Source organism: Protopterus annectens, chromosome 10.part0 (genome assembly GCF_019279795.1).
Source record: "Protopterus annectens isolate FY-2018-M chromosome 10.part0, PAN1.0, whole genome shotgun sequence".
In the NCBI taxonomy this organism is placed as follows: domain Eukaryota; kingdom Metazoa; phylum Chordata; order Ceratodontiformes; family Protopteridae; genus Protopterus; species Protopterus annectens.
Genome location: NC_056744.1, coordinates 1647855274 through 1647880464, shown reverse-complemented (window position 1 = coordinate 1647880464; position 25191 = coordinate 1647855274). Strand labels below are relative to the sequence as shown.

The 25191-nt window shown below is 39.5% G+C and overlaps 1 protein-coding gene across 1 annotated transcript in view; it reads left to right on the top strand.

Moving 5' to 3' along the window:
- Window positions 1-25191, top strand: part of LOC122813847 (zinc-binding protein A33-like) — an 81890-nt gene that overhangs the window by 18468 nt on the left and 38231 nt on the right. The window contains exon 2 of the mRNA XM_044086384.1: window positions 9224-9319. Within this exon, the coding sequence (XP_043942319.1) occupies window positions 9224-9319 (96 nt within the window). The remainder of the gene's footprint in view (window positions 1-9223; window positions 9320-25191) is intronic.

Below are 25191 nucleotides of genomic sequence, written 5' to 3'. Positions count from 1 at the left end.
TCTGTGAGATTCTTGACAGTTGATGGGTATCTGACAGAAATGGTTGCCTTTTGCAGTTGATGTAAAGTTATGAAACAGCATCAATAAAGAAAGTGGTCTTAATAGGTTAATATACTAATTTGCAAGACTGGAGAAATGGTGTAAAAGCTGGTAGCTTAACAGATCAAGTGTAAAGGTTTCACTGTATGAGGCGAAAATTCTTAAAACCTTCCCTTCCAGCACAGTGTATCTTTGGACTTGTGAGCACTTTGGATAAACAAAGGAAGTTTTTTCCAGGGTTTGTGGAAAAATATATTTTTAAAATGAATGCCAAGTATGGAAGTCTGGATTAACTGCCTGTCAACTGTTGACCAGTTAGTAGTCCACATAAACACGTGTAGTAAATTAAAAAATAGGATTACTCGGGCTTCTGACTACTCATGGAAACAATCCTCACTTTCACAGTGACCCCCCCCCCCCAAAAAAAAATAATCAAGATGCAGAGAACATCTTTTCTGAAGACACTAGGCATATTTGCTGGACTTCTTGTTCATCGGGTATTTTAAAAGTATATTTTCTCCTCAAAACCTGGAAGAAACTTCATTTATTACCTAAATATGTTCTTCAGCACAAAAATGTGGAATGCTTGAAGCTGAGATTTTTTTGCCTTACACAGTGAAACATTTACACTTAGTCCAGTCCATAAATATACAAAATAAAGCATCTAAGGTGGAAGAACCGAAAAGGAGTGAACAGCTGGAGGGGAAGTAATAACATCGACAAATGAGGATAGAACCTCTGGTTAATTATATCAGGTGATCTAAAGGTAAGCATATTGTGTGAGAGCACGAGGATAGGACCCCTGGGTAATCATGTCAAGTGATCTAAAGGTAAATACACTGTGTGAGAGCAACAGGAAAGGTCCTCTGGGTAATCATATCAGGTGATCTAAAGGTAAACACTCTGTGTGAGAACAGCAAGGAAGGACCCCAGGATAATCATACAAGGTGATCTAAAATCGGACCCCTGGGTAATCATATCAAGTGATCTAAAGGTAAGTGCACTGTGTGAGAGCAGCAGGAAAGGACCTCTGGGTAATCATATCAAGTGATCTAAAGGTAAATACACTGTGTGAGAGCAGCAGGAAAGGACCTCTGGGTAATCATATCAGGTGATCTAAAGGTAAACACCCTGTGTGAAAACAGGAAGGAAGGACCCCAGGGTAATCATACAAGGTGATCTAAAATCGGACCCCTGGGTAATCATATCAAGTGATCTAAAGGTAAGTGCACTGTGTGAGAGCAGCAGGAAAGGACCTTTGGGTAATCATATCAGGTGATCTAAAGGTAAACACCCTGTGTGAAAACAGGAAGGAAGGACCCCAGGGTAATCATACAAGGTGATCTAAAATTAAAAGTTAATATGTCATTTAAGTGACCAAACAATTTTAATGGATGCCCACAATCCATAAACTGTACCTAGATAACTTTCACTTACAGAATGCTGAGACAGACATAGAAAGGGAGTCCTGGCCAGTTGCTACAAGATACAAAAGTCTTAGCACAGGGCTGAGGTGGTGTGAAAGAACAGAGCGGAGATTTTGAGGATGTAGTTCAGAGTGGGAGCATACATTTCTCAGGTTGGGAAATTGAAGTTTTAGGGGAAAGGTTTAGAACTAAAGAAATGTGAAAAGAAAGGATACAAAAAGTGAAGGCTATCGAAGCATGTTAAAAAAAAATGTATTTGATAAATCCTGACAAAATGAATCAGTTTTATTACTGTACAAGGACAATAAACTTGCCAGAGGAATTGTAAATCATGGTATTAGAAACAGTTTTCACATTTTAGAGGGACTAGATTGAATCCTTTTAAATGAGGGATAGTATATAATGAATTTGTAGTCCCCCTTTCCTGATCAGTAACCCACCTTGTTCTTATCTTTACATTTGCTTTATGTGCTGAAACACATTAATCAACTGAATGATCGAATGTCAAAGATTATATTGCAGTGCACATATGAAATCTTTTAAGAAGGTGTTAAGAAAAAATATATAAGGGGCCCTATTTATGAACTCTGTAAACAGCAATAAAGGGCTTTGTAAACCATAGGCTAGTTAATAGAGTCTGTTGTGATTTATAACAATACTTGTGCAATGGAGCAGGACCCTGTGCTGGTCTTGTTCCATTGAGGAAGTATGGTATTCCAGGCACAGTCACCAATGCAAATGAACCCACACCGCCCCCCTTGATCATATGCAATTCACAAAGCATACAACAATGAGGGTGCACAGTGCTAATGAGTAGGGCAGGTGCTGCCTGTAGGATATGCCTTATCAAGTAGCCAGTGGAGCTATGTAGAAAGGCTTGTTGTCTAGTAACTGGCTGCCGTACCCATTAAGACTGTTTCACAGTCAGGCTACACAGTGCTACCTGTCACTACAGGATCAGGCTGTCCCGCCCACCATGCACCATTCAAGGACACAAAACATATTAGGTCAGTGATCATGGGGGACCATAAGATACCTAGCCATATATACACCTTTAAGCAGGCAAACTTAAAAGTTCTTGTCATTCTTTGCAAGCACTTACTAGTGCTCACCTCCAAAATCGAGCAAGGATGTACATGACAACCCTGATGTAAATTTGAGTCAACCCATCAAGTCATCAACACTAGCCTTAAAGGTAGCTGAAGTAATACTTTGTTGGACTTGTAGTGGTAATTAATGTCATAAACTAGGAATGGCTGTGAAATCATGGAGTTAGGAACCTCTTTCTCCAGTGAGTCTTGTTTGTTAGTGTAGATTTAAGTCCGTAGTGCAGGTGTTTGTAGGGCCACTATTTTTGCGAAGAAATACGAGGTCACCTCACTGATGCCAAGATTCATGCTGATTATTCGGGGTAGTTGAAGGATTTTTAGACTTTTCTTTTTCTTGGTTAGAAATCTTTGGTTTGTGGAAGTCGAGAGTGTCACTTCATGCCAGAGAACTACTGTCATTCATGTTTATGAATCACAGGAGTCCTCAGCTGTGTACAAAGCATTGTGTGCAAGGCGTATTTACGCATGTGTCCATGTTCACAAATGCCAGGGTAGGTGTATTTAAAAATAAATGTATACACTTATCTATGTGTGTATACATGCTTGTTATGATAATGTTAGTAAAGATGGGATAAAATAGTATAAAACTGGCAAACTTCTATTTAGTTGATGCTAAGAATGAGGTGGATGGTATAAAGAAAGAGTACTGAGGAGAAGATCGATTCACAGAAGTTAGTGAAGAGGATGAATTTTGGGGTGGCTTATGCAGAGGAAGCTCCCCGTAAAGACCAAGATAAAATATAAACGGGTAGAAGAGTGTTTACATTTACTTCAAGGATATGGGGAGGAAGGGGCAAAATATATCATGTACTTTTGGAGTGCAAAATAATGGATGGATTTTGGGAATGAGCAAAGAGATTTTTCAAAGGTAAATTAGAAATAAATGTTGAAATGATTCAATTCATTTATATATATAGATATATATATATTTATATAATGTACAATATGATGCTGGGTTTTTGTAGTGCTTAGCTTACCCCATTAAGTATTGAAATGTGCTGGACAGTTTTATACTGTCCTTACCCACTGCATAATTTTTGTTCTTGAATAGGACTAAAGTGCACAGAGGAAATTTGTTTGCGTTTTTGCTTTGGAGTATTTCTCCCTTTTTAGCTTTTGCTGCATGATAGCAGCCACTCCCATTCTCACACATTGTCCCTCCGCTGTCCTTTAAATGCAGCATGAAGGTGTGTGCTCATCCTGCTCTTAGGAACCATATCTGTTCTTGCAGTAATGGATCTTAAAGTTCACCACATATGCTGTGACATTTTACTTCACTGCCATAACTGACAGCCAAACCAGCTCCCTACTTTCTAAACGAAACCTCTCGGATATAACATTCAGTCTGCTGCATCCAATATTTCTGAAATTGTCATGTGAAAAAACGCAGTCTCTTACTCATACATTTAATATTTCTCTAACTATTTCTATTGTCAATCCTCCATACAAGAACTAAGGCATTATTCCCTTACCAAGTCCTTGCTGCAGATTAGTGAAGAAAGCTACTCTAGAAGTACCCAAGAAGACATACTCACACTTGTCAGACCAAGATTTAAACTTGCCATTGATGAAAAAGCCTTCTCAAGAATAGGACCTGCCACATGAAAACAACTACCCACTGATTTGATAAAAAATGTGAAACTTTGGGGCATTCAAAAGAAATCATAGGCAGTGTCTGCAAAATGAATTATTGAAATGTTGGCACTCGGAATGCTGAGTGCTGAAAAGCAGAAAAAAAAAAGACTGAAAACGCAGGAGAAGAGCAAATTTCAGAAATCTCTCTTCTTAAAACGTCTTTTTGCAGGGGGGGGGGGAAGCCACCCTGCATCCCCAGACCCCACAAACATCTTGCTATGCTTGGGGTCACTCCACTCCCCTACCTTACCCCGTTTCCCACTCATCCCCACTTTCCTTACGTTTATATTCCCCTAGCCACACCGTCAACGAAACAACTAACCAGTAAAATGAAGCCATCTCCTGGTCTCAATTTCCTTCCACTTAACACCTTCCTCACCAATCAGCATGGCTCCCTCCATTTCACACATACTATTCCTGTCCCATACTATACTACTTCTAATACAATTCCTATCAATCAATCCCAGATTATAATTCACCAAACCCACTTCAGTAACTAGTTCCCTTTATACCCAGTCTGATAGTTACTCAGAAATTAATCCCATCATGTTTTATGTAACATCCAGTACTCTGCTCTAAAGTATACATCCTTCAAACAAACTACTCTATTCACAACTCTAACTCTATATACCCCCTGTTATTGCACTTTATCAGCTCCAAACTAACCAGCTTTACTCATCGACTGTGATTTATTTTCCTGACATTATTCCAGTATGGTGGCATCCATCCCAACCCCAGTCCCTCTTCCACAAATCCCCCTATCATGACATATCTCACAAAATGCTTAAAATCGCTGCACATCAGTACCATACACATTCAAAGTATCTGCAGTAAAACCTCCGACCTGCATGCCTTGTTAGATCATAATAAAACAGACATCCTAGCTTACAGAGACATGGCTAAAGCCTAACATAAAAGAGACAGAATTTCCCCCTTCCAACTACAGCATAATAAGAGTTGATAGAACCAACAAGAAAGGCTGTGGTGTTGCCATCTTATTCCCTAACACTCTTAATATACTACCATTTACTGGTCAACTTCCACAGTTCCTCAATGCTGAAGTCTTGGTCGCCTTCCTAAAAATCAGCAACTCCAAAAGTCTCTGTATCATTGTCTTATACATACCCCCAGGTAATAACATACCTATTCTAGAAGAAATATTATCACGGGCCTCCCATACCTTAAAAATTAAACTATAATCCTAGGTGAAGTCAATATTAATTGGTCTAATATTTCCTCAAAAAATTCTCTTACCAATATTAACCTGTTCCACTATACCCAACTAATCACCCCTACTAGATGTAATACTAGAACCGATGAAGGAACCATCTTAGACTGGATCCTAGTTTCATACCCAACTAAAATCTCATCAGCCATCACCCTCCCCAACTTCATAAGCGATCACCTTGCTGCCTTCATTACCCAAGCCTATCCCCTTCACAAAAAAATACTTTTCAGGAACCATTCTAATTTCAACCCCTACACATTCAACAATATCCTAAAAAGCATAAACTGGAATAATGTACAAACACTCTCCCTAGATGACGCCCTGCACTGCTTTAACACTACCTTTCAAAAAATATTAGACAGCCTTGCACCCCCCCGAATGAAAAGAATAAGAACCAATCATGCCTCCTGGTTAACTAAATCTACTAAGCAAATAATGATAACTAGGGACAAAACCCTGAAAGCTATGGCATAAACACAAGAACAACCCGGACCTAGTAAAAGTACAAACAAGTTCATAACCAGGCAAAAAAAATTTGTATCCAAAGACAAGAAAGGATATTACTTTGAACCTTCAAAAAAACACAAAAACAAACCAATGCTGTTCTGGTCCTCCATTTATTCTTTCCTAAACTCTGGCTCAAAAGGCAATTACTGCAATTACCCAGACAAAACATCAGGACAAATAGCAAGCATCTTAAACTCCTAGTTTATAGACACTATACCTAATATCACAGCCACATTCTCTCATCCTCTCACCACAACTAACTTCCCAAGTAATACTCCTTTCTCCCAGCATACATAGCCCCAGCCTTCTCTCTCTGTACTACAAACATATTAGGCCAAACTACTCCCTGTTCCCATACCCCCTTTTCCACCCAAACCAAATTCCTTGCCAGAATTCAAACTTTCTACTGTCCCTACACCATCCATAAAAAAACTTCTTCTGAAGGCTGAAGCCCAGTTCAAACGCAGTAGATGGCATACCTGAAGAATACCTAAAAATTGCTCCAGATGCTATTGCTTATCCCATTAGCATTTTCATAAATAGATCCATTCAAGAGTCCTATGTCCCCAACTTCTGGAAGAAAGCACACACAAGGAGGTACCTCAACAGATATTTCCAACTTTCACCCTATAGCTATTCTATCCCCCATCTCCAAACTCCTAGAAGAATGTGTACATACCCAACTTCTACAATTCCTTCTCAAAAATCAAATCCTTTCTGAAACTCAACATGGTTTCAGACCTGGCCATAGTACTTCAACTGCACTAATATCCTTTATGGATATAGTTAACAGAGCCCATGACTCAGGGAAGATTGTCTCCATTTTATTTCTTGATTTATGTAAAGCCTTTGGTACGATCTCTCTCACATTCCTCCTTTCCCAACTTTCTAACATTGGACTATCTACTGCATCACTAAACTGGTTTAAAAGCTGCCTGTCTGATAGTGAACGTGCTGTAAAATGGCAGCACTCTATATCCCCATATATCCATAACCCCACCGGTGTTCCCCAATGCTCCATACTAGGACCCCTACTGTTTAATATTTTCATCAACCGCCTCCATCTAACATTCCAAAAAGGGTCTCTTGTTCAGTACACAGACGACTCTGCTGTAATCTGCTCTTCCAAAAACTCAACTCAACTACAGCAAATTACTCAGTCTGCATTTACCGCCACAGAGACTTGGCTGCACAATAACCACCTGTCTTTAAACCCAAATAAAACCAAGCTCATAATATTCACCCCAAAGAAAATTGCTCCCATTAACAAGTCTTAATTCCACATATTCTCTCTAAACAAAACTAAAATTGAACTAGTCACCCAGATCAAACTGTTTGGTGTCACAACTGATGAAGGCTTAAAATTTGACCTGCAGTTGCAAAATAACATCAGCAAGACTCAAAAAAAACTATTCTACAGATGTAAAAATTTTCCTCTCCCTCCCCACAGAACAAGTACTTGCTTCCACTTATTTACTTTCTTTTCTAGTCTATGATGCCTGACTACTAACCAACCTCCATTCCTCCCTCAAAACCTAACTAGAAATATGCTACAACAAAATAGTCAGATTTGCAACAAATAGCCACCACTCCACCCACCACTGAGTACCTCTTAAAAAGATAAATTATTTCTAATTCCCCCGCTATCTTACTTCTCTCCAGTTAACTACCACACATAAATTGCTTACTAAAGCACAGGATTGCCCTGCCCTAAAATCCTTATTCTCCCACTATAATCCCAATAGATCTCTAAAATCAGAAAACCAACACCTCCTCCAAAGCCAGAAACCTTAACTACCTGCTAGTCAACTACTATACCCTTGGGTAATAGCTAAAACCTGGAACAGCCTTCCCCCATTCTTTCACACAACTCAGTGTACTGCCTTCTTCAAAATTGCCCTACGTACCCCCTATACTTCAAATGGAACTATAACTGCCCTAACCCTCCTATGGCCATTATCTAAATCTTACTGCCTTTCTACCATTCCCCCTTTTCTCCTTGTACACTCGTATTTCTTTTACTACTAATAACCTTCTCTCTCGACCTCCATCTCAGTCATTCCTACCCTTCTAACCTCTACTGGTATCCTTCATAACTATTTTTTGTCATATACTATTACTGCTGCAACAGCACTGCTATGGCCTCTCAAAGTCTTCCCCAGCTCTAACTCCGTCATGTCTTAAATGCAATGCATTTTTAAGTTCACCCTTACTACTATGTCATATGTAGTTGTTACTACATTGTATTTAGTTTTATTATATGTGTATCAAGTGTGTGCACATAAGCTTTTATATTCACCCATACTGCTACCACAACTGTAGTTGTACTACATTGTAATTAGTTTTATTAGATATGTATCAAGTGTTTGTATATATTTAAAATGTACTACTGTTTTAGGAATATTTTCCTCTATTGGTGCTGTATATACTCAAAATGTGTACATTATGTTGTACTAAGTATCCTATTTGTGATTTTATGTGGAGCTTTTCTCCCCGGGCCTCCACTGAAAATGGGCTCTTAGAGTGTCCCAGTGGACTTTCCCTGTAAACAAATGCCAGTCAATCTACCAAACAAACAAACCAAATCTGAGATCCCCATACGTCTGAGAAAAGGGAATAGTGTCCGAAATGGCGTTTCGGACTTGGTATATGCAAGTCCAATCTTTTGGCCATTCATTCTCCATGTTTGGGACTCTATCTAGTGGCTCCCGACATTTCAGATGGTACCATATAAATGCCTTGAAAGGAATATTCCACTTTTTTGTACATACTCCAAGTGCTTGAGCTGAAAGTACTAACTGATTATTTTGTACCAGTTGATGTGATACTCCATTAATGTGTTAAGACTTAAAACTGGCAAAACTCATAACACTAATGTGTTACACTTATTACTTCTATTTCTTTTATGCAGTGTATACTGTTTAATGCTTTGTACAATGCTTATATTTATGAGCAAAATCAAATAGTTCATTCAGTTCATAAAATGTTTCATTGCTATTGTACTAAGACAAATTATACGTAGCAGTTATAGACTGTTTTTACTTAGTACCTGGATTGTGACTGAAATCCCGGAGCACTTACCCAGTTATCAAATTGTAAAATGAAATGCATGTTAGTGCCTGTATATCTTTCCTTCTGGCTCTTCATTTCAAACAGTGATGGCAGGTATATTAACAAGTGATGTTTTGAACTCCCCTTGTATTGAAAGGTATTGTAGTACTTCTGCAGCTCACAGTCGTTTCTTTAAATCATTTATTTCTTAATTTGTATATCTGCAGGACAAGCTGAAGGTGGCTTTAACATCTTTAGAATCCAAGGTGAAAGATTTTAAACATTTGCAAAACAATATGGAGAAAAATATACTAGACACACAAGTAAGTAAACTAAATGCCTGTATTGTCCTTTATATATTGTCTGCATCATGCTTTATATAAGTTAATTTCATGGTTTGCATGTTTTACTGGTTATCAATTAGATAGTTTTGTGAGGAGCCTGTTGTCTGTACTGTAGATCAGTGTGTATATTGTACCTAGTCAGCCACAGTAGTCAGAGAGCACTTGCATATAAGTTACTGAGCATGTGAGAGATCGGTGCCATTTTGTATAGTCGGTTAGTGTGAGTGATAGCTTGAATGGAGATGCACATGTGAGTGTGTTAGAAGTAATTTATTTTTATTTATTTTTTTTATTTAACATTTGTTGACCGGGAATGTCCGACTAGGTTCCACAGAGCCTGTTTTCAGCGGAGGCCTGGGGAGAAATGCTCCAGATGCATGTCTTTGGAATGTGGGAGGAAACCGGAGTACCCGGAGGAAACCCACGCGAACACAGGGAGAACATACAAACTCCGCACAGAAGGCACCCCAGCCGAGAATCAAACCGGAGAACCTCTTGCTGTGAGGCGACAACGTTAACCGCTGCATCACTGTGCCACCCATTTGGCGAAGTAATGATTCAGTCAGTAAGCATATGAAAGTTCAAAGTATATGTTCCAGTTACAGCTCCTAATATCTTTATGTACAGTAAATTACTTGAATGTATTCCGTGCCTCAGTGTCTCATTTGAAGACACAAGGCATGTGACATGGTGTCAGAATGGGATCTGAAGTTGAAGCAGCTCACAAACCATGAGGCACACAGTTAGAAGTGGAGTGACATACAGGACTGAACTTGCAAGCAGGTTAACGGTTATTCAAAGGTACTTAAATTTGTTTTAAATGATTTTCAGTCGCCAAATGTGGCATAGCATTTAAAGTGTTCAAAATAATTTCTGAGTTATTCAAAATGTCTGAAATAGCAACATCATGATTAAAGTGTTTGAAATAATCTGTGAAGTGTTTAAAATGTTCAAAAAGGATAAAATGTCCAAACTTTTTTTTTACAATGTATGACTTTTTCACAGTAACTAAGACTTTTTGAAGTGACTGAAGTGTTCAAGGTATTTGCAGTGTTAAAATAAAGCATTTTTGGACAGATTGTTCTGCATTTGTGCAACATTACAGGTACCGGGTCTATACTTTAAAAGAAATTTGTTGTTATGGCAGAGGGATTTTGCAGACCTGAACTGCTGGTGTTTAATAATAATATTGCAGAGAATTGGCAAGTGTTTGAGCAAGAATATGATATTTTCATACAGGCTGCATTTTCTGATAAAGATGCACGTACAGGAGCATTTATACTTCTTGATTTAGCTGGCTCAGTAGCCACTGAGCGAGAATGTTCATTTGTGTATGTACCCGCTGTGTATGCAGGGGAGGGTGAGAACCACCATATTGTGATGCAGGCTGAAACACGGGAAGACCCCCAAGTGCTTAAAACATAAATGTTAAAGAATATTGAATATTGCAATGGAAAGGTACAAATTTTGCACAAGAAATCAAAAGCATAGTGAAATTATTGCAGCATATATTACTGACCGGAAATAAAGCAAAAACATGTAGATTTGGTGATCTATGAGATGAGTTGATAAACGACCATCTTGTATGTGGGATTAATAATGATGCAGTGAAAAAGATTTTGCTTCGAGATAGTGAAGTAACATTAAGCAAAGCCATTACGATTCACCAAATAAATGAGCTTACAGAAAATTATACAAATATGCTTACGAATGAGAAAAGCATGTTTGCAGTATCTGCCAGTGCGGATACTGATGGTGTACAACAGAAAGTTAAAATGAAAAAGAAATAAATATAAACCAAAGAGTGCCACTCCAACCTCATTGTTAATTGTTGCAATTTTGGAGGCAGCCATGAACTTAAATGGGAAAAATGTTTAACTTTTGGTAAGCAATGTCACAAATGTAAACAATTGAATCATTTCAAAAGGCTTTGCAAGTCTGAAGTGACTTATGTTAAAAGAGGATATCTGAAAAAGTAAGTAGATCAGATAGAGACTGTAGCAAACTCTGAGAGCTGTGGACAAACTTTCTACGTTGATGGTGTCTCTGTGATTGATTAAACGGTTAATATGTTAGACTATCAGTTGTCAGCCAAGAGTGAAATATTTTGTACTGTACAAATTAATGGGAAACCTGTAGAGCTTAAAGTAGACACTGGATTTAAGTGCAATGTTATATCAGCACAAATGTTTACTAAAGTAAAAGCTGGTAAGAAAATTGTTCAGCAACGTGTGCAAAACTAGTTGCTATGGTGGTAAAGAGATTCAAACTGATGGTGCAGTAGTTCTTTCATGCCATTCTGCTAGAAACAACTATGACTTGCAGTTGTATGTACTAAAAGACATGAGCAGTAACTGTTAGGCCTCAAAGACAGTCTGAGAATATGAGCAGTAACTGTTAGGCCTTAAAGACAGTCTGAGAATGGGACTGATTTAATAAGAGGTTCACTATACAAGTATGAATAACAAAGATATAGTTTTACACAGAGTATTTTTAGTGAATATGCTGATATTTTCAAAGATGAGCTTGGTAAACTTCCAGTCAAATATTCCATAAAGTTAAACCACGAAGTAAGTCCAGTTGTCAGACCAGCATGGAAGATTCCAGTAGCAATGCAGAGTAAAGTAAAAGCAGAACTAGACAAAGTGGTGAATGTAGGTGTCCTTACTTCAGTAGAAGAACCAACTGAATAGGTATCCTTCATGGTCGTAGCTCATAAAGAAACCTCCAATGATATTCATGTATGTATTGGTTCAAGAGACTTAAGTGTCCTCATCATCTGATGTATACCATAGGAGGTAGCCACTCTCATGCCAAATTCCACTGTTTTTTGTGTCTTGGATGCAAACACCTCTTTATGGCAAATTTTGCTGACTCGCAAATCTACATTCAGGACACCATTTAGTATATACAGATTTTTAAGAATGCCATTTAGAATCAATTCTGATAGTGAAGTCTTTCAACGTGCCATGGAACAAATATTTGTTGTTCATCCATGTGCTATTATAGTAGATGACAGTAATAAAAAAAAAAAAAAAAATCGAGGTCCAACCACCGCAATTAGGTTCCACAACTTTAATAAAAGCAAAACAACACGAGTGCTTTCATCTCAAAGAATAAGACTTCATCAGATGAAATAGTGAACCAAATTACATCCTTTTACAGTACTCAGTTAATTGCATCATTGACACATCATCCTTAACCCTATGCTTGCCACATTGGAAAAGAAGCTATAGTTTTAAAAAATATTTACATTTACTTATAATAAAAATGTTAACCACATACACTTTTTTAAAAAAAAATCTTTACCCCACTGAGAAGTCGTCACACAAAAGATGCTTTACTTTACAATACAGGTTTTACATGCAAAATATTCATTAAGACCGGGAAGAGAAATGGCATTCAGTCTAAGCTGCCATCTTAATTCTTTCTTGACTAGCATTGTTTTCCAGTCATCTTCCCTGGGATTCATCCTCACCATTTCGACAATACCAAAATGAAACCCCTTAAAGTTCTTTCTAAAGTTAAAAGCTCTTTTTTTTTTTGGTTCTAATGTCGTAGAGGTGTTCATACAGTCTGTCCTTTAATGTTCTCTCCGTCTTACCAGTATAGAATGGTTGACACCCCTTACATTTAGCCGGATACACCAGACGACTGGAGCAACAATTACCATTTACTTCCCAATCTATTTTCCAAAATGACATGGTCTATCCTAATGATACATGGACACTGCTTGCACATTCCACAAGGGACTGTTCCCTTCCCACCCCTTATACATGTGGAGGTATCACTTTTCAAAATTACTTTAAAATTCCTATCAGTTTTAAATGACAAAATGGGTCTTTCCCTGACCATCTGAAACACATCCCTATTGACCTTAAAAATACTCCAACTGTCCTTCAAAACTAACTGATTTTGTGTGATAATTGCATTCTAAACCAAGGCCTTTCCATATTTGTCATCTTCCCTTACCTTCCCAAAATCCATTCCCAAACCAGTACCCAAAAGGGGGCGATATTTAATACCCCACCCACAGTACACCTTCGCTATAATCTCCATGATTTGTTTAACTGGATATCCTCTACCCAGAAACATGTTCTTTTAATTTACCCAACACATTTCAAAGATCCATTCTGTGTGAAGTCATTTTTGCAATCCTAATTGCTTGTCCCTTCACTAGGTCCTATCGGAAAAGGAGATGACAGCTGGTGTAATGTAAATAGCTACTGTACCACATGTTCTTCCTAAAAATGTTGGACTGAAAGCCTCCCTGGGTTAGTAGATGACATTATTGTTGGAGGCAGTGGTGAAGATGAACATGATAGAAATCTCAGGAAAGTTCTACACTATTTAGTAAAGGTCATCCCAGACCTGAGTGAGCTTTCTGCACCATTACTTGAGTTAACATGCAAAGATGTAAACTGGCTCTGGTTGGAACAACACTGAAGATCTTTTGATATTTCAAATAAGAAAATGGCCAGTCTACTCACTTTAAGACATTATGATGTTCACAAACCTGTAACTCTTTCTTGTGATGCTTCAAAGTATGGCCTTGGTGCAGCATGTGTTCAAGAAGGCTTACCAGTAGCTTATGTGTCAAGAACTTTAACCCAAAAAGAGATGCAGTATGAACAAATAGAGAGGAATATTTTGGTAGTAGTGTTCACATGTTCGAAGTTCAGTGATTTATATATGGCAGACCTATTCAAATTGATCACCAACCACTAGTGACAATTTTGAAAAAGCCAATGCATACTGCCCCAACATAATTGCAACACATTGTTAAAATTGTAAAAGTAAAATTTGAATATTGTTTACAAAAAGGGCAGACACTTGTACCTTGCTGATGGTTTGTCACGCGCACCCAGACAAATGACAAATCTCCATGAAAATAAAACAGCAGACTTTGAAGTCATGGAAGGCAGAATTGTTTTGTCATCTCTCCTTGATGAACTGAGAACTCACACAGCTTCAGACCCAATTCTCCAGAAGCTGAAAAATGTTATCAATCAAGGATGGCCAACACAACAAACCAGTTTACCAATTGCCATTCAGCACTATTTTCCTTAACGAGATCAACTCATGATGGGAGATGGAGTAATCATGAAAGGTCCAAAAGTGGTAATTTCTCAAGCATTACAACTGAAATATATCAACATCTTGCATCATGGTTACCCAGGTACTGATTCAACCAAAAGAAGGATAAGAGGCATTGTATTTTGGCCTTCTATGTCTAAAGATATAGAGAAGGAAACTTTAGCATGATTTGCAACATCACTAAAACACATCAACAAAAAGTACCACTTCAGCTACACCAAATATCTGAATTACCATGGTTGCTATGGTTATTTTTGAATGGCATGATCACCATTAATTAGTGTTAGTAGACTCTTACTACAGATTGGTTTGAAACTGACCTGCTTCCTAACTTGATGTCCAGTACATACACTCATTACAAAATTGAAGAGACATATTTTTGCTCATGGTAGTCTGCCCAAAGTCATGTCTAACAATAGTGCACAGTTTACTAGTCAGCAGTTCAAGAAATTTGCTGAGTCTTGGGACTTTGTTATATTACCAGTAGTCCTGAGTATCCACAAGTTTAGCTGAACTGAATGCCAAGAAATGCATCATTATCCTCTTTGGGGAAAATGTCATCCTCTGTAATTATCACATGAATAATAACATACTAAGCATGCAGTCAGTCATGAAGGACTTGGGCACCCAGGTTGATAGCAACCTGATGTTTGACCACTACATTGCATTGGTTGTACGGAAGGCTTTCTACATGGCCCACCTCATAAATAAGGGTATTTCATCCAGGAAGTCATAACATCCCCTATACTTCTCCCTTCTCAGACCCATTATCAAGTACAATGCCCCCTTCGGTATGTACCTTGCCAAGCACATGCAGCAGTTGGAAAGACCACAGAGGTTTCTGACCAGGAAAATCCAGAGTCTTAAACACCTATCCCATACAGATAGGCTAAAAGCCCTGTCCCTCTACTCAGTCTGTTACAGACTGCTCAGAGGTGACCTGTGTCTGACATACAAGGCCATTTCAGACCTAGTCTTAATGGAGTTGCTGCATATTCATAAGACAAACTCCACTCACGCCACCCACATGCAAGGCCTTAACCTGGTCTGTGACATTAATAGAAGTTGTTGGTAGGATAGATGTGTGTCCCAGAGACGCCCCTATTTGTGGAATAGACTCCCTGTCCATGTCAAGCAAAGTACCTCTCTAGCCCTCTTTAAGAGGAACCTGAACGACTGGATGGGAAACGGAAAATATACCCCTGGGATCCCCTCCTGTGTCCCTGCTGGACAGGGGAAACAGGTGCTGACTTTGAGGGAACATGGGCGAAATTCTTGGCTAGGCTTATAAGGGCCTCGGGGACAACAGCTTAGTATCATCCTATGAACATGCAATTCAGTGTGCAAAGCACTTGTTGGAGAAATCCAAAATGGATGGCACTGATGTTTTCCTTAACTTACTCAATGTCAGAAACATTCCTCCAGACAACTTACTAGGTTCACCTAATCAGAGATTAATGTCCAGACAGATTAAAACAACTCTACCAGTCAGTAAACAGTTGTTAGTACCCCACCCAGTTTGGGTTTGTGAAGGGCCGATCTTGTCTCCTGAACCTGATTGACTTCTTTGAATCAGTCTCCAGAGCCATGGACAAGGGTAAGGTGGTCCACACAGCCTATCTAGACCTTGTCAAAGCCTTTGACACCATCTCCCACTCTGGAACCATAGATAAACTTACTAAGTTGGGCATTAATCCCTATGTCACCCAATGGGTTGCTAAATGGCTTACTGATAGAACCCACACTGTAAAAGTAGCCGACTCCAAATCCAGCTCCAGACAAGTGACAAGTGGAGTACCTCAGGGTTCAGTCCTGGGGCCGCTCTTGTTTGGCATCTACTTCTCTGAAGTACAGGTCAACACTAAGGGACTCTGGCTAACAAAGTTTGCAGATGACTGCAAACTGGGAGCTATTATTGAATCCCCAAATGATGTGGATACTCTACAAAAGGGCCTTACAGAAACAGATGCTTGGTGCCAGAGCCATGGGCTCAAGCTCAATGCCAAGAAATGTATTGTTATCTCCTTTGGGAAAAAACATGTATCCATGAATTACCATATAGGTGGCAGTACACTAAACACAGAAAGTGTGATAAGAGACTTAGGGACACAGATGGACAGTGGTCTCACCTTCGATAACCACATTGCCACAACAGTCAGGAAATCCTTCTATGTGGCACACCTCATCATGAAGGGCTTTTCATCCAGAAAAAAGGAGGTCATTGTCCCACTGTACTCATCCCTCATTAGACCCATTATAGAATACAACGCCCCATTTGGTATGTACCTCTCAAGACATCTGCAACAACTGGAAAGGCCTCAGAATTACCTCACTAAAAGAATCACAGGCTTAAAGCAGATGCCCTACGCTGACTGCTTTAAAAAACTCCAGCTATACTCTGTCGCATATCGTCTACTCAGAGGCGATCTCTGCTTAACATACAAGGCCATGTCAAACCCAGAGCTGTTGGACATGCTACACTTAAAGAAATCCCAATCCCTCAGAGCTACACGCTCCAGGGATCTAAACCTTGTCATCACAATAAACAAAACATGCTGGAGGGATAGGTTCCTGACCCAGAGACTCCCCAGACTCTGGAATAGATTGCCCATACATGTCAAGCAGAGTGCCTCTTTGGACCTCTTCAAGAGGAACCTTGATGATTGGATGGGAGAAAGGAAATTCACCCCAGGGATCACGTCAGTCGTCCTGCTAGACAGGGGTCCAGGAAAGTAAATAATGTGGGAAGAAATAGCCAGGGAATTGTTATGGCTAGGCTTGTATAGGCCCTAGGGCTGATAGCCTAGTACCAACCTATGAATCTATGAAACGCAAAGAACAATAGAGTGTTCAAGGCTCAACTTCCGAGAAAATATTAGTCACAAAAGTTGTACTATGATAAGATCAGTAAATCACACAGACCTTTACTACAAGGAGAAGTTGGCAGAATGCAGACATCTAAAGGATACGACCAAACGGGAATCGTGAAGAATATTTGTGAGGAACTGAGCTCTTGCATCATACAGTCAGAGGGAATGAATTTCAGAAGTGATGTAGCAGATTGCCTGCGCCGATGATTCTAATTTTCAGTGTGACTCTACACCTGTTCGAATTCAAAAGGACAGTGTGCTTTCTTCAAATAATTTTGATGTAATCCCTGATGTTCCAGTTGTGAAAGAATTCCCAGGGACTGTCCTTGTTGCTAAAGCCAGTCAGTTTCTATGTTACCAGCTTGGGTAGAATTTCCAGACCGAATCCAAAATACATAGTGACTTGGACTTGAACTCAGTTTTGTTTGTTTAAAGATGTATTTTCTAGCTTTCAAAAATGTCTTTGTTCTCCTATTTGCATACTTAACAAAATTAAAGAGGATGTAGATCAGTGTGTATATTGTACCTTGTCAGCCTCTGTAGTCAGAGGGCACGTGCAGTGTGAGTGCTAGCTTGAATGGAGATGCACATGTGAGTGTGTTTGAAGTACTGAGTCAGTCAGTAAGCATATGAAGTTCGAAGTATATGTTCTAATTACAGCTCCTGATGAGTTTCTGTACAGTAAACAACTTGAACTTATTCCGTGCCTTAGTGTCTCATTTGAATACATGAGACATGCGACATGTACCACAATATTTTCTCATGAGGATTGGATATAAAATCAAGAAAATAGAACTGTTCTGAACAGTGAAAGAATGAGATTTTATCATTGCTAAGTCTGGCACAATCTCTGACGCTTTTTTAACACATGATCCATTTGTGTAAATGCACTCTTTACAAGACATTTCATAAATAATTAACCATCCATTCCACACAAACATTTCTGTATTGTGGCAGTTCACCACAGCATGGAATTGGTTATTTGTATTTTATCTGTGCCCTTGTGTGGTATACTGCCATTATACAATGTCATTATCTTGAATATAAACCTATTGCCTTTTTAAGATAATGCTGCTGAGTAATTTGTACTCAGTTTTGTTTTTCTCGCATTGCACTCTATTCTTCTGGTCACTGGAGATGAGCTTATGTCCTACAAATGGGCACATGAATGCATGCAGTGATGCATTTGCAATAGGTTCATAGGCTGGTACTAGGCTATCGGCCCTAGGGCCTATACAAACCTAGCCATAACAATTCCCTGGCTATTTCTTCCCACAGTATTTACTTCCCTGGACCCGTGCCTAGCAGGGCGACTGACGTGATCCCCGGGGTGAATTTCCTATCTCCCATCCAATCATCAAGGCTCTTTTTGAAGAGGGCCAAAGAGGCGCTCTGCTTGACATGTATGGGCAGTCTATTCCAGAGTCTGGGGAGTCTCTGGGTCAGGAACCTATCCCTCCAGCATGTTTTGTTCATTGTGTTGACCAGGTTTAGATCCCTGGAGCGTGTGTCTCTGAGGGACTGGTATGTCTAGCATGTTCAACAGCTCTGGGTTTGAGATGGCCTTGTATGTTAAGCAGAGATCGCCTCTGAGTAGACGATATATGACAGAGTATAGTTTAGTTTATGCTACTATTCTTCATTTCTGACTGCTATGTTTAACGTATCAGTGAGGAGTTGTTGAATGCATAGGGCAGGCATGTTATTGCAAGCAACAGATTAAGTTGTGAACTACATGTAAAATTGTTTGTAGGGGGATTGTTGTATTAAAAATACTGTTCCTTACATTTTGCTGATAAGTTGCTAAGAGAATGGCAGCCAATTTTTGAAACATGTTTGCTAGCTGCACTGATTTGCATTTTAGTGCTGTTAAACTTGTCGGAGAGAGAGTGGATTTTATTAATGGAATAAAGTACAGTGATGGAAGGAAACTTTACATATTGTATAATACAAATCTGTTTTTCAACTCCATAGGCCCTCCTAAATCATTCTGTATCACATATACAAGTAATGCAAATGCCCAGACCCACATGAGCCATTTTGTATCACATATGTCAGTACTGTAAACCCCCAGACCCATGTGAGCCATTCTGTATCTCAGATGAAATTACTGTAAGCCTCCATATTTAACATGAGCCATTCCTTATAACAGATGTGGGTAATGTAAACTCCAGACCCATAAGAACCATTCTGTATCACAGATGTAAGTACTGTAAACCTTCAGGCTCATGAGACACTCTGTGTCTCAGATGTAGGTACTGCAAATCTCCATACCCACAAGTCATACTGCACCATAGATGCAGTGACTGCAGGCCTCCAGACCCACATGAGACATTCTGTATCACAGATGTAAATATTGTAACTATCCAGGCTGACAACCATTTTGTACCACAAATGTAGGAAGTAAAAGCCTCCAGGCCCACACAAGCTATTTTATATCATTGATATATTATCCATCAGCCATACAAACATTTCTGCATTATATATGTGTTCCTTAGCCCATAGGTCCACACAAGCAAATCAGCATCATAAATCTTCTTCATCACAGTTCAGTTTCCCCCATCCTATAGGCCCACATAAGCTCTGTTTATCAGACTGTGTATATAGTAGACCCATGATTATGGATGTATTGGGCATATAGACATGCATAAACCATTTTGAGATGCATGCCTATCGATAACATAGCTCCCCAGAACAGCATTCCCGCAACAGACTGAAATCCTCTTGCATCTCCATGTGGGCAATTCACCCCACACTCTTGTTAGTACATTATGCCATAGTTACAAAACCATGGGTCAAGAAGGAACAGCCTGGTACAAATTAACTCACTGGATGCGCAAAAAATTATCTTACAGTTCCACTATCAATATATGGTAAGGGAGTAAATGCACATAGGAAAATGGATGTCAGCCACATATTGGGAAGCGTATCTGTTCTTTGTCACATATGCTTTCCTCAATCTGTTTCCATGTGAGTAATTCTGCACTATAGTGGTACTTCTCATCCCAGGGAACAAGACCTGCACACACCCCCAATGACCTACATGGGCCAATATAAATTACATATGTGCATACCCCTTGTAAATTCTATGCAATTTATGTATCACCTGTTTGTTTTCAGCAGTGAAGTTAATGAATCTTGCTATAATGCAGATCTGTTTTTTCATACCAGAGGCCCAGATGAGCAATTTACTGTCACAGACCTTTTTTTCAGCGCCACAGTTCTGCATGAGACATTCTCTGTCTTGCAGATATAGGCCCACACAAGTTATGTGTTTATAATATATAATTACTATACATATTGTGACGCCCCTGCACTGGGCCAGTAATCAAGAAGCCTCAATCCTCACCACTGGTAACAGTGAGGGACATACACAATGGGAGGATGACAAATACACAGTAAAGTACAATTTCCCTTAAGAGCACACAGAGATCATAGTCAGTCTGGGGCTGGTTTCTCCCTCTTTCTCCAGATCCCCAATAAGACCCCCCACTGGCACAGCTATAGGGTTGAGATCTCAGCCGAGTAGTCAAGACAAAACCTCCCACACTCTCTCTGTCCAACCAGTGCTTTGTGTCCCTGCCCAAATAGCTATCACACACACACTTTGTGATTTGATTCATATACAAACACACACACCTGGAAAAGGTTGGCACAGGTTTACTAGCTATGCCCCCTTCTGCTCAGACTATAAGGTATTTATCACTGCCACCAACCAACTCTTTATCAGCTACTCTAAGGCCTTTAGAAAGGGTGACCAATCCTACTGTGTAATGTTACTATTATCCAAATAGTAAGTTTGACCAAGAGCAAGACTGTTTAGGACTGGCCTGTACAGTGTCACCAAATACATATACAAGTACCCTAAGAGCTTAAATATGTCTCACAAATATCAGCCACAAAGATATGTTTAAATATATTTAATAATAAATGATAAAAAAAACAAAACACTGCTAAAAGCAACACAGTAACTACAGAGTTTAGAATCACAGGAATATTTTAAAATAACATTGCAGGACAGTCTCAAATAAATACAGAAAACATCTAAACTAATCTTTACTATATTCCTATCTTTATCTAAAAGATGCTATACCCCAAGTCTTACTTACAAACAACATGCAGGCAGAAATGCTGATGATGAATGTTTCCAGGTCAAAAACAAAATACAAAATGTACACAGTCTCTGTCTCTCTGTGAGAGTTCTTAAATTACTATCAAATATTATTGCTGGGTCAGCTTGGCTGACATCACTCTTTGTCACCTGCCTTCAGTTCCCAAAATCTATTTGTTAAAAATGCATATCTCTCAAATGTTTGCAGAACTTGGAAGTCATAAAGCAATACAACAGTTTACATTTTAAACCTAGTAATTACTTTTCTCCAATATAGTAGAAAAAATGTTACCTCTAGACATTGTGTCTGCTTGTTGCATTGAAATGAACTTTTATACCACATTGTAAAGCATTTAATTTCAACTTATTTTCTTGAAGTTTTGTAAGTTAATCCATGTTCCAGCAGGGTATGCTGTGCTTACATTCTGGAAGCTCAGTACATAGGTAGATACTAGGCTATCTGCCCAAGGGCTAAGTAAGCCTAGCCAACAAGGTTCACTGGCTTACGCCATCCAAGAAAGTTATTTTCCTGTGCCACTTTTGAGCAGAGCCGCAGAAGTGATCCCTGGGGTGTATTGCCTATTTCCCATCCACTCATCAAGATTTTTCTTTTTTTTTTAATATTTTTATTCATTTCCAAAAACAAGAAAACATGAATGCAGGTTATTTATGGCAATGAAGTATTTACAAATTATTTAAAAAGGTAGGCTAAAACCTCTATTTTGGTTTAAATGTTTGAGATCTGTTTAAAGTATTTACAAGGGTGTCTATTGTTGACATATAATTGGCTTGCTATACAATTGTTTCCTGATTATAATCTGCTGCAGTCATTATTCTCCAGTATTTCAGTTACTTTTTGCCATGCTACGTATAATGATGTAGTTCTTTCAGTTCTTCCTTTAATAGTGTTCATTTCCAATTGCGATACTGATGACACCATATTCATGAATTGCTTAAAAGTTGGAGAAGCTTTGGATTTCCAGTTTGATGTAATGTTCTTCCTTGCAATAGCTAGGAGAGTCCATAAGATTACATATTTTGTTCTTGGCACACAGTCGGGTACAGGTGCATTAAACAAAATAATAGATTTGGAAATCTGGAATTTATCATTGAATACCATTTGCAGAAAATAATTTATTTTATCCCAATATGGTTTAATCAAATGACATTCGTAGAACATGTTGCCAGTCTGCTTTTATTGATAAATCACATCTCCAGCAGCCAATATTTTTCTTAAACATAAGTTCCATTTTATGAGGGGTTACATAAGATCTGTGTATGAATTGCCATGTAAAAAGTCTCCAATGTAATGAAAGTGATGTCTGCTTTGGAGAGAGAAGAATTAGTTTTTTATCTCTGTCATTTGGCACATGTCCATTAACTGATCTATAATAATTCCATATTTTGTCATTATTATGCATTTTTATTTTTTTGTTTGTTTTATAAATAGTTGATAAGTATCCCTTTCCAGTAATGGGTTGATTCGTTAGTAATATTATATGTTCTATAAGGTTAGGAACATTTTGTCTTGAAGAGTGCCAATGAAGAAATTTGCTTGACATAGATGGGTAGCTTATTCAAGCGTATGGGAAGTCTCTGGGCCAGGAATCTATCCCTCCAGCATGTCCTGTTTATTGTGGTGACAAGGTTTAGGTCCCTAGAGTGTGTAGCTTGGAGGGATTGGGATTTCTTTAGGTGTAGCATGTCCAACAGCTCTGGGTTTGACATAGCTTTATATGTTAGGCAAAGATCACCTCGGAGTAGGCGATATGCTACGTAGTAAAGCTGGAGTTTTTTGAGACGGTCAGTGTAGGGCATCTGTGTGAGGCCAGGAATCCTCTTTGTGAGATACATAACATACAGTTCTGTATAAATCATATCGATATTCACAAATGACAGAATTATTTACAAAATTCCAGATAGCTGGGCTGTTAGTGTCACAATCCCCCCCCCCCCCTGAAAACTCAAGCTAGTTTTTCAAGTGATCCTTGAGAAACATTGCTTGAGAGGGTTGAGCCTATCTGGAAATACCTTACCCCATTCCCTGTCTTAAGAGCCCATCTGCATTGGCGTTGCTAACCCCACTGCGGTGCTGCACTGTCCTATCATATGCTTGCAACCGCAGGCTGCACCTTATTAACTTGGCATTTTGCTGGCTGGCTCAATGTAGCCATGTTAAGGGATTGTGGTCTGTAACTACAGTTAATTTCCTTCCAAACAGGTAAGGCTGAAGTTTCTGCAGTGCCCACACTATGGCTAGGCTTTCCTTTTCTACAGCTGCATAGCATTCTTCCCTGGGTTGGAGCCTACAACTGAGATGGACCACTGGGTGCTCTTCTCCTTTACAGGAAACCTGGCTAAGTACAGCCCCCACCCCATGGTTTGAAGCATCCACCTGCAAAACAAATTCTTTGCTGTAATCTGGACTGGCTAACACAGGGGGGTCCTCCCAAAGCTCCTTTAAGCTTCTGGAATGCCTGCTCACATGCTGGGGTCCACACTACCTTATCTGACCTGTTTTTCCTTATCAGGTCTGTGAGGGGAGCATCTATGGTACTATAACTGGGGACAAACTTTCTGTAGTACCCTGCTGTCCCTAAGAATTACCTCACCTGCTTTTTGCTAACAAGGGCAGGCCATGCCTGAATGGCGGTACTTTGGGAGGTTCTGGTCTGATCTTACCACTCCCCACTCTATGTCCTAGGTAGGAGACCTCTGCCCTACTCACCTAACATTTGCTGGGATTAATGGTCAACCCTGCACTCTGTAGACTGCCCAGCACCTTCCTGACATGCTGAAGGTGCTCTTGGCAGGAATGGCTGTTGATGGCAATATCATCTAGATAAGCAAGATCAAACTCTCCTGCTAGAATACGATCTACCAGCCTCTGGAAAGTTGCTGGGCATTTTTCTTCCTAAAGGGCATCTTCGTGAACTCATGCAAGCCAAAAAGAGTCACAAAGGCTGACCTCTCTCTAGCACTGGGAGTCAAGGGCACCTGCCAGTAACCGTTGGTAAAATCAATAGTGGTAATATACTTAGCCCCACCCAGCTGCTGTAGGGCTTCATCTGTCCTAGGCATGGGGTAAGCATCTGATTCTGTGTGACTATTTAATTTCCTATAGTTCACACGGAACCTGATGCTGCCATCCTTCTTTGGTACCAGCACCACTGGGGAGGCCCAGGGACTGCTGGACTCCTGTATTACCCTTAGTTCCAATGTTTCCTGCATCTCCCACCGCAGAGTCTGTTTTATTCTCTCAGGCACCCTATAAGAGGCCTGCTTAATAGGCCTTTGGGGTCCTGTATCCACATGGTGCTGCAAAGTGGCGCTCTGCTTGACATGTATGGGTAGTCTATTCCAGAATCTGGTGAATCTCTGTGTCGGGAACCTAACCCTCCAGCATGTTTTGTTTGTTGTGATGACAAGGTTTAGATCCCTGGAGCATGTGGCTCTGAGGGATTGGGATTTCCTTTAAGTGTAGCATGTCCAACAGCTCTGGGTTTGACATGGCCTTGTATGCTAAGCAGAGATTATCTCTGAGTAGACGATATGCGACAGAGTATAGCTGGAGTTTTTTTAAGACAGTCAGCTTAGGGCATCTGCTTTAGGCCTGTGATTCTTTTAGTGAGGTATTTCTGCGGCCTTTCCAGTTGTTGCAGATGTCTTGAGAGGTACATACCAAATGGGGCATTGTATTCTATAATGGGTCTAATGAGGGATGAGTACAGTGGGACAATGACCTCCTCTTTTCTGGATGAAAAGCCCTTAGT